The sequence below is a fragment of the Tigriopus californicus genome, chromosome 8 (assembly GCF_007210705.1).
Source record: "Tigriopus californicus strain San Diego chromosome 8, Tcal_SD_v2.1, whole genome shotgun sequence".
Taxonomy (NCBI): Eukaryota; Metazoa; Arthropoda; class Copepoda; order Harpacticoida; family Harpacticidae; genus Tigriopus; species Tigriopus californicus.
Window position 1 is genome coordinate 8,227,225 of NC_081447.1, and position 10,731 is coordinate 8,237,955.

The 10,731-nt window shown below is 46.9% G+C and overlaps 2 protein-coding genes and 1 long non-coding RNA gene across 3 annotated transcripts in view; 2 read left to right on the forward strand and 1 right to left on the reverse strand.

Moving 5' to 3' along the window:
• Window positions 1-7,223, forward strand: part of LOC131884516 (cyclin-dependent kinase 14-like) — a gene marked incomplete in the record, with an annotated part of 32,572 nt that extends 25,349 nt beyond the window's left edge. Inside the window, 9 exon segments of the mRNA XM_059232330.1 lie at window positions 741-832; window positions 3,213-3,387; window positions 4,651-4,837; window positions 5,940-5,963; window positions 5,966-6,058; window positions 6,061-6,099; window positions 6,102-6,221; window positions 6,224-6,403; window positions 6,522-7,223. Coding sequence (XP_059088313.1) covers window positions 741-832; window positions 3,213-3,387; window positions 4,651-4,837; window positions 5,940-5,963; window positions 5,966-6,058; window positions 6,061-6,099; window positions 6,102-6,221; window positions 6,224-6,403; window positions 6,522-6,556 — 945 coding nt within the window.
• A 23-nt stretch (window positions 7,224-7,246) lies between these two features.
• LOC131884838 (rac GTPase-activating protein 1-like) overlaps window positions 7,247-10,731 on the reverse strand; it is a 10,724-nt gene continuing 7,239 nt past the window's right edge. Inside the window, exons 7-8 of the mRNA XM_059232721.1 lie at window positions 8,794-8,804; window positions 7,247-8,169 (exon numbers count right to left, since the gene is read on the reverse strand). Of these exons, the coding sequence (XP_059088704.1) occupies window positions 7,531-8,169; window positions 8,794-8,804 (650 nt within the window). The 3' untranslated portion in view covers window positions 7,247-7,530. The remainder of the gene's footprint in view (window positions 8,170-8,793; window positions 8,805-10,731) is intronic.
• Window positions 9,178-10,725, forward strand: LOC131884518 (uncharacterized). The gene is made up of 3 exons (XR_009373731.1): window positions 9,178-9,375; window positions 9,793-10,507; window positions 10,581-10,725. It is a non-coding gene; the product is annotated as an uncharacterized LOC131884518 (long non-coding RNA).

The window sequence follows — 10,731 nt, forward strand, 5'->3', positions numbered from 1 at the left end:
TCGTGTCAGTTGGGCCGAGTTCACGTTCCACCGCTCCAAGTCTGAAATGGAATCGGATTTCAGAGTTCTCCGGTGGAAAGTCGAAGACACGAATTCATCGGGCCGGATTCAAACTCCGTGGCCTGAATGTGCACAAAAAAGCGGAACAGAATGAGTGTCTCTCGTGTTCTCTGAGCCCGAACTTGGAACTAACTCGGGAGTGCAAAAGGAAGCTGCTTTACATCCAGCTAAGGCACTCGTGGAAAAAAACCAAACGACCGACTTGCCGCTGGCCGCTCCACCCTATACACTACAAACGGTAGTACGAGTACGTATGTACGCACAGTGCATGGATGTACGATACTTGCCTCAGTTCTCGAACTTCTTCCTCACCGTCGTCTTCTTCTCTACATCGTTTTCTTTGTCGTCGTTTCTTCTGCTCGTTTCACATTTGGCCTGTTCGGAGGACAAGAGAATGAGATCTTGGAAAAATTGGACCCCCAAAACCAACTTTTGTCAGTAGAAAATGCATTCATTCTCGAGATGTTAGATGCTTGGCAGCAGAAATGTGCCAAACTTATTGGATCGTCGTGAGTTGCTGAAACTTGACGTAGCCTAGCCAACCCCGACGACTATAAGAGGTCGTCAAAGTGAAATAGTGGATAAGAGGATAAAAGACGAATAACGCTTTATGTTCCGTCTGCCATTGTCTCTTGTGCACTTAATATGACAATTAATGTTTCGTTTTCCTTATTTTGCAGGGAGACTCGCCGTTTGGAAAGCTTGAAGCCTACATCAAATTGGAACAATTGGGAGAAGGCTCTTATGCCACCGTTTTCAAGGGATTTAGCAAGTGAGTACTGGTTTGTTTTAGTACTAGTTAATTGTTATTAGTAGCAATTGGGCATGGAGCAAATTTGCATATCCATTCGAGCATGTGTATATCATCATCGACAGAAACGGCCATAACGGCGAATTCATTGCGATCCAACCTTCATCCGCTGTGTACGAAAAAAAGAGTTAGCTTTCAAATTGAGCCCTGTTTCTATCATTGCGCTTTCGCCATTCTGCATGAACCCATTAAGCAGCTCTAGCATTGAGAAGGACTCATGGTGGAATAAAAGAGCCATGACCATTTAGAAATTGGTAAACTGTCACATTCCGATTATGCATTCTAAATCGAGACTCGAAACTGGAATCCATACCCATTCTACAGTTTTTCGCCATGCTTTGAAACTTTCTTTTGTGGCAGTGGCCGAGGGGTTTGCTCGGTTTGCTTGGCTTGCTTCGTGGTTGAATGTGATATGTATGCAGCCCCTCTACAATTTTCCGGCCCCTGTGTGTAACCCTCTTGTGGGTCCACTCAATCACGATGTGGTCTGATGGGCCAGGGTCCAAAAATCGTTGTAAACTGTCTTTGCAATGTGATTTGAGGCTAGATCAAGATGAACTTGTCCCTTGGGACTCACAAACCAACCCGAAGGTGCCCGCCTAGCAAAGGGCTAGCGTTTTTGACCATTCTGATAAGCCAGAATGAAAGAACGTTTTTGAAATGTACCATCTTAAAAACAAAACAGGACTTGATCTAAAAGGCACCGACGATTTACCGCCCAGAATGATTTGAACTGAAATGTCTCATGATCTAGGTTTTATCATTTTTATTGCACATGATAGACAGAATGCCGCAAAAAATCAAGGATGCTTAGCTCTACATAGGTTGGAGACTTGGAATGCACGAGGGATCTGCAGGTACATTATTGATGTGTGCGTTTTTCGTGACTCCCAATGGATTTACCCAATTAAGGCTGGAAAGAGTCATTGAGATAACTCTAAAGTCATGGAAATAACTCGAATCTTTCAGAATCTCTGAAAAATCTAGCAATGGCTCGAGTCGTATGAGTCATGAGTTAACGGGGTTTCATTGCTTCATTCCATATGATTTGTAAGTCATAACTTTTGATTGCCGTAGTAGGAAACGTTACGCACATCTTTGGTATTTATCTTTAAATCCTTATAGGGCTGACGCCACACAAGCTTACATTTTCAGCTGAAATTGATTACTCGACGTAACCAGATTTCAAACAAAGTGCTATGATTTAGTCCTTTTTTGTACACATACGTTCTAACCAGTCTTTCCGTGAATTATGATAGCCTTTTTTTTAATCTGAGAAACCCGTTGTACTCGAGAGCTAGTACTACTTTCAATAGGGGCTCTTACGTTCAACGTTAGACAGCCCCAACGAAATGAGGAAGAGGCAGGGTAGATTGCTAAGTAAACTGCTCGTAACGGGCCATGAACGCAATTTCTTTTCCGGACTGTATAAACCCTGGGTCACTAATCATACATAAGATTTTGATGGAATTAGCCAAAAACACTTCAAACTTATCATAAACCAATAAATAACAACCGCTCCAATCAGTCCTATATTTGGTAATGGTTAACTCACAAAGCGCCCTCTGAAGTGCAGAACCTAAACCATATTTCGTGTAGCGTAGCAAGCTTATGGCTAAAAGGCTTGTTTAAGGACTCGTGTACTGTACATGCCTACTTTCCATAAATACATGAGTACCGTGACGTACTTGCATCCCTCATCCCCAAACCAATGCATCAATATACTGCAGATACAATGAAGGTATGTACATAGATGCTGATCTGTTTTTGGGGGGCTCACCGTCACGGATGTTCATTTCTTCTATTCAGTTATGTCTAATGGAGTTTTGCCCATTAGCTAGCCCGAAAAGTGTGATTGTCTGATCTGCAATATCGGTTATCTAGCTCTGGCTTCGTTAACTCTCCGTTTCTAGCATCTCGCCATCTCTTATTAAGGCTCTATGTTTTACTTAGCCACATGAGGAATGCGATGGATGCAATTTATCCATGTGATATTTCAAAGGCCATTTAGAGACGAAAAAAAAATAGCAAAAAAAAGAAAAAAATCCGCTGCAAAAATATAAAGCCTTCTTATATTTCGTGGTGGTACGTGCTTTTCCTCTAGCTTCAAGAAAAAAGTTTAAACTGATAACGTTATTAGGCATCGCAGATAATTGGCCGAATTTCCGCCAATATGAGCGAATTGCAAATACGTAATGAGCGGCGGATTTCTCGACATGACAGATTGACAGTCCTGCTAAGTCGGAAAATCAGTTCGAGTGCGATCGAGTCAAGTGACTAGCTATTTAGAACGAGCACTGTATCTGAGAAGTGATCTGGTATGATGTAATTTTCTCCGCAGTTTAACGAATCAAGTGGTGGCTCTGAAGGAAATCCGATTGCAAGAAGAGGAAGGCGCTCCATTTACAGCCATTCGAGAAGCATCGCTCCTCAAGGAGCTCAAGCACTCTAATATTGTCATCCTCCACGATATTATCCACACCAAGTCCTCGCTTACCTTCGTCTTTGAATATGTGGTAAGCACCCGACATTGCTGAATGCTGATACAGTGTCCTTTTATTCCCCAAAGAATTCTTATGGAGAGATAGGTGGCACAGGGTATTCATTTGGATTGGATCGAGAACTCGAAATGGTGGGATTGCAACATCTTGAGGCAACATAGAAAGAAAATATGAGATCGGCTCAATGGCAATACCCACATTCTGAAAAGCACTTTGCTTTCGTTGTCGAATGCTAAGGACTTCAGAAAGAATTGTTCGAACCAATCGTGCTTTGACGATGGAATATTTTACAGAGGAACAGTTAGACGGCTGTGAAGAAAGAAAAAAAAACTGTGGCTGACAGCCCGTGTCAGAGGCAGAAACTCTTTCATTTGGAATGTTCAAAATCGAATTTGTTACTTTGGTCCAAGCTCCCTTTCCTCCTCCCCTTTGCCATTCTGAGCTCCTTGGGGTCTCTCCGTTGGTCCTCTTATGTCCCCTTGTGTTTGCTTTTTGGATTCCCTTTGGATTTCCTTCGGCCATTCCCATTTCAATGTCGGTTTGCCTCCATGGCAAACAAATCCTGAGACATTTCTTGCCATCTTCATCGACGCCCCTCAAGGCTCATTTGGACCAATGGGATGAGATTTATGTCAACCTGATATTGCTTGGGAAGGTCATTTCAGAGAGTGGCGTCAAAGCTGTGTATGGTGCAATTCCAAGAAATTGAAACACTCCCCAGGGACTTCTTCTCCCTCTCCCCTTTTCCCTCCTTCTATCGTGCCTCTGTTGCGTCCTCCATTCACTCACCCGACACTTCAGGGAAGGACCCAATGGAACTCGTCGTCGAGTGCGCCACCACACTTCCTTCTCATCTCAAACGCCAAGGACGAACGGAGCAAAACGGTTATTGCTATGGAAAAGGGTTGCCACCATCATCACGATGACAATGACGGTGACGCCCGTGACGATGACGACAATGCTCCACTGCTCCACTGCTCACTGCTCATGGCCTCGTCCTTTCTTAGGGCCCCTCTTAAAGAAAACGATCGAGGAGCACTTTCCTGGCTCCTGGAGACCGGAGCACTATTGTCGTTCAAAGCACATCTTTCGTATTCTGTGTGTATCCGGCGTGGTCATTGAATTGCAGTGGGGGATGGGAATGGTGGGAAGAGAAACTAGTGTTGTTGTTTTCCAGTTGAGGTCAACAACCTTTGGCCCTTGACATTGAATCCTGATTTTTTGTTGGCTATTGTATATTTCATCCCCATAACAATGTCTTATGCGTTTCCGTTTCAGCATACTGATCTGTCCCAGTATTTGGAGAAAAATCCGGGTGGATTAAGCGCCAAGAATGTGAAGCTGTTTCTCTTTCAACTTTTCCGAGGTCTTTCATACATTCATCGACGAAGGATACTTCACCGAGATGTCAAGCCACAAAATCTTCTCATTAGCGAAATAGGCGAACTCAAGTTGGCAGATTTTGGTAAGTTGCTCTTCGCCGTCGGTGCCGTTTTGTACGTGATAGTGTAGCAGGCCCTAAAACTCGAGAAGACTCTTTATGTTCTCTAAATCTGTAGTGCAGTGCTGCCAGTTTAAAGTTTGGGGCCCTCAGGAAGTCTACCATCAACACAACTTGCTAAGAGCAACTCATTAACTATTAAAAGATTTCGGGCTGCATCACGGCAGCATCACAGTTCACAAGGATCCTGAGGCCTAATCACTGTCATGTAAAAAGCTAGCTCTCGCACAGCCTTGAGACTTGCTTGCTCTTTGCAAACAAGTCCTTTTCTCCGATTTAAAAACAAGGCAAGCTCATGAAGTTTACATGGTTTGCTCCTGGCTCAGACCTAGGATGGGTTTGGACAGGTCGTCAAAAGTTCCCATGACCCGTTGAGCTGACCAGTGATGTACGTTTCCCAGCGTTCATTTGCCTCGTTAGGCAGTGGTTGCCAGCCATTTTCTGCCCGATCAAGTCCAATGAAGACGCCACTGCTGAGAACAAGACTGGGGAAAATTCCAAGCTAATCCATCTCGATTGTAGAGTATGTAGCCCATATGGGTAGAGTAGATATTTAGCTCCTCTAGGCATCCCCACGTTGACCCCGAGCAAGACGAGGAAGGAGTGTCTACCTTCGGAGATGGTGGCAGTGTAACTTGATCCTCCAGAGATCTTGACCCGGAGTTTGGTGGACCTATTTATCAACATTGATTTGAGAGCCTTTGTCCTCAAGGGTCCTCCGTCCTTTCTCCTTAAGCCAAAGCTTTCCCGCTACTAAACATCCTTTTCTCTGGGACTCTACACAGAACAGAGAGGTCATATCCATTATCTCCTTCCCCTACGATTCGTAAATATACTACCACTATACACTATCAGTATACACTACCAGTATACCCTGGGTGAAAATACGTCTCCAAGCCAACACGCAGTTTATTAAATGGATCGATTTTCAGAGCTTTTTTGCCCAGAAAATAAAGCACAGATATGAACCGCCAGATGATTTGATCGATCCTTGAGCTGAATATGCTCTTGATATTGGTGAAAAAAAATGCTATCTATGTCTTCCTATAAGAAAATTTATTTCCAGGCTTGGCACGTGCCAAATCCGTCCCGTCCACACGTACTCGCACGAGGTTGTCACTCTTTGGTACCGTCCTCCCGATGTGTTATTGGGTTCCACGAACTACACCACATCCTTGGACATTTGGGTGTGGGCTGCATCTTCGTCGAGATGACTAACGGTATGCCCTGCTTCCCGGCGTGCGTGATACGTTTGACCAGTTGGACAAGATCTTCCGCGTCACGGGTAAACCCACCGAGGACACTTGGCCAGGGGTGTCACGTCTTCCCAATTACAAACCTCAGAAAATGTGTTTTATAAAGGCCAGCGTCTCGGCCACGCCTGGCCACGGCTCTTCGACGTGCCCTTTGCCGAGAGTCCCGCCTCCATGATGCTCCAAGAACGAGCCAATAAGCGGGTGGGAGCCGAGCAGGCTCTCAGGCATCGATACTTTTCCGACTTTCCACCCGCCATTCACGATCTGGGCGATGGTAAGCGTTAGTGTGTAATGTGCTCGCTCGATTCTCATTCTTCACCGACAATCACTCCAATCGAAACAGAGGACTTTGCTTGGGTAGGTTTTGACGGTTGTATATTTTGTCGTTACAGAGGAATCGATTTTCACCATTCCGGGGTGCAGTTGAGTGCCGAGGAGCGGAGGTATGCCAATTCCATGCTGCGATCTCAGGAGCCCGATCCGAAGAACCATCGTCCAAAGTTAACACCCCCTAAGATCTGCCTTCAAATAACAGCCAAAAGCAGCCGAGCCGATGTCAAGCATCTGGCTGAATAAAAAGATGCACCCCAAGCAGCGGTAGAAACTAAAGTAGCATCAGAGAAAACATTACTACAATGCATGGCGTTCAATGCAATTCATTCCCTCATACCAGAAGCACTTGCAAATACGTTCGGCGTGAGATCAATGAATGAATGGATGGATGACAAAAAAAACACGATCTCCACCAACTCCTAGTCGGCCACACTCGTTGTGTTGTCAGAAAGTTCATAGAATCTGGTGTCGATCCGGTCTCCACGCTTTAACATGTTTACGAGCATTTATTATATCTAGGCCTTTGCGCATAAAAACACATAAATATATACGAACATTGTTCTGTACTCGTACCTACTGCTAGGGCTCAATTTGTTTGCCAAAAATGAGACAGGAACGAACAGGAAAGAAACATATTTCATGAGCGTTGAAAGAAAATTCTTCAAAAAAAAAATTCCCCCGTCTGATTACGTGAATGTAAGCGGATCAAGAACGTCCTGTTTGTCTCTTAGTGAATTAATGTTTCCTTGGAAACGCGTCAAGACACAATAACAAATGCAATAAATCCGATTGATCGAATTTAATCACCAAAATTGACCATTTTTGTTAGATGGATGGAGATTATGTACTTAACAGACGTGAAGCAGTTGCCTCTGTAGTGAATCGGGGTTCAGGAAAAAGGGTCTTTCTCACGGTTCTGACGACAACGCAATGGGTTAATCGAATTTTCTTCTTCAGTCTCGTCTACTTTCTGCCGTGAATGAATCTTCCATCCGAGTTGGTGACGCACTAGGAAAGTGTTTGGACAAAGGTTTATGTGAAAAAGTGGGTGGGATGGGGACTTGTCCCTTAGAAAAGCATAGGGGAATGGAAGTATTCAGCCTTTTGATGGCTGGATATCCTCGAGCGGGTTCGTTGAGCCACCACAGATTTGTACGGAGTCTTGGTTGTGCCCGTTGCAATGTCTGGCGTGTTCAGGCTGGGGAACATATTCTCCTGTTCGTATTGCAAGAAGTTCGACCAATAGTCCGAGCTCAGATGGATCAGAGCTCTAGTCACTTCTCGAGGCACTCCCGCCTCGGCTAAAGCCTGTGCCGGATCATTGGAAGAGAAACCCACGACAGTGGGCCCCATACACGTGGAGAGGGTGTCCAACGTCATCTTGCAGTCTGGACTGTCAGCCACGCGCTGAAGATGGAGAATCAGATAGGCCAGGGTGTCTCGATTGGGCCTGGGCAGTTCCGAGACCGCTTGATAGAGTGCAGCGTCTCCGTCAGTGGAATCTGGATTCGTGGCCGCATCCACAAATACGCGACGAAGGCTATGAGGAATGATGGGTTCCTTCAATGATTTGAGAAACTTCTTGACCGTGCTAGTGATCACGTGAATGTCGTAGCGGCTCAATGAGGGAGCACACTTGTCTCGCATGAACTTTTCTAGCAAGTTGAGAGCATCGGCTTCATTGCCGGGGATGCGGTAAATGCCAACCTCCCGTGGGAGAAAGCTCAGAATTTAGCAACTTTAAAATACCTTTGCCAGGGCAAGAGTTTATCCATCATTTTCCTATTTTTTCCATTATTAACACAATCTAGAATCACCATCTTGGCAATCGTGAAAAGAGGGAGTCAATTCAATAACAAGAGGAGACGTGGTGTAGTGGTTAGCGCAGTTTCCTAGCATGAGAGAGGTCCCCGGTTCGATTCTCCTCCCCGACCTTCTCTAGAAGCGATTAGACGCTAACCACCCCCACAGACGAGAACCAATCTGATACGGACTATGTCGCTGCCTATCGGAAATAAATTGGACGATGTGATGGCTAGCTTCGCTGGCCGTACAGGGGAACCCCTTCCGAAACCTAGCGCCCCATATACAAAAAAAAGAATAATCTCCTGACATCGCTTCATTTTTGGCAATCCATCAACGGAAAATGTGGCAAAGAGTAAAAATAAGTGAGAAGATTGATGGGTGGCCAACAGCTTTCTTAATGAAAAATTAGGTCATTCGATGGCAATTGGAGCATTTTGATCGGGAGAGGCGGATAATCCCGGAGTCATATCTCGTCCTGGATCATCTATCTAATGGGCACAATTTGGGTGAAATCTCTGGCAACACTGAGCTGAGTCCTCATCCTCCCGTCCAAATTTGAAAACGCTCCCTTCATCCTTCCAACCAACCATCCATCGCCTCTTTCGTCGAGGGTTACTTGAGTGTTCTCGTTTTCGCCCCGATAGATTTGATTGACCCGATCTCGCCGTTCACGGCCGGCTTCACCCATGCCCCGTCCCACGCATACCCCGGCGCTCAAAACCCGGGGCCGCGCGCCCGTACCCCGCCCCGGGGTGTAGCCACCGGCGGAGGTGTGACGGGCTGGTCGCAACGCGGTGGGACAGCCTCACGTCCGGCTTGTTGCACACGGCCTGTCCCTGATCGCAGCCTACGATGATTTGATGCGCTGCGGGTCGTGTTCCATTCGGCGCGAGCGCGAGTTGGTCGTGAGCACGCAGGTCCAGGAGTTGCGCCAGCGCGTGGTTGGCAGCCCAACACGAGCGCCAACAACTGGCGCTCACGCTCAAGGAGCGCGACAACGAGCTCACGGCCAAGGACTACAAGATCCAACAAGCCCGCAAAATGGTGGAGGACGAGCGACGCGGGCGACTAGCCGCCGAACAAGATCGCGATGCCTTTGCCCAACAGGTAAGGCTGGACCACTGAGCATTGGCCGGGGCAATCAGCCCAGGAGGGGGGGTAATCCACGCCTTGATCTCGATGGCCTCAATGGATCCGGCCCGTCAGGTGGGTGGAGGCCAATGAATGGTTCGCCCTCCATCCAACTGGAAATCGTAGCCAGCCCAATTATAAATATATACTAAACCAATGTATTAAGTCTGCACCATCATGTTAGGAGAGCTTAGACAGAAAGGAGCGGATAATAATATCCGATTTGATCACTTGATCTTTTTTTAAGACAGGCAAACAGAATTTTTCTCGTCTCATGGCAACAACATAGCACACGACGGGAATTCGACCATGACAAAGGCCGCCTCTGGATTTCGGCTTGTGTCTGCCAGTCGCCCATGCTGTAGGATGCTCAACGGGTAACTTCTTTTCTAGTTGGACATGCTGAAGGATATCCTCCTGTCGCCCAATTCGGAGCGCGTTTTTTGACAATGAAACTTTAGAACGAGTGCGTCACATCGACACGACGCGTCGCCATTCGCCCTACAAAGGCCCCCCCACCTTTAGCCGCGGCTCGAAGAGTCCATCGAATCCATCTTGGATGTGTCGGACTTAAGCTTCGACGACAACACGCGCGACAATCTGGAAGTTTCGCGGAATCGTCAGAAACGCCGTTCCTCAGCCCGACATGAAGCCAAGAAAGCTCGGAAATCTCGCAGCTTAGGCAATCGTTTAGACAGTGGGAGCAGATTCTCACCACCACAACCCGTGTCATAGTGGACCAAGCCGGCCAGCCTCATGCCGAATCCGTCATTGAAGCCGTTCCCGTCAAGATGGACGTGTCGATGCGCGAATGAAACGAGCCGCACGCAAGCCCGCGAATCGCGCGGGAGAGACGGGTTACTTACAATGAGCGACCCGAGTTCGAACCCAGTGCCCCGCCTTACAATGGTGAGGATTGGCCACCACGCCCCGAGTCAAGCGTCATATCAGCAACGCCAGCTCTGTCCCCCTCGGCCGCATTTCTTTACGAAGAAAGCGTGGTCGTCTCGGAGAAGTGCCAACCTTGTGGAAAGCGCATGGGATTCAGGAAACATGCTTGAAATGTCGTGACTGTGGGGTGACTTGTCACCCCGACTGCCGCAACGATGTAAGTCTTTTCATCATTACTTATGTACCTTTTGATGTACTCTAACTAATGGTTAATTTACACACTATTGCAGGTCCCCATCCCTGCATGGGCCCCGGTAACCGGACTCCAACGCCCGACCCAATGAAAAAGCTGCTTTGGTGGACTTTTGCTCCAATGAACCCCCCATGATTCCCGCCATCTTGATGCACTGCATCCGAGAAGTGGAAGCCCGAGGTCTCGAC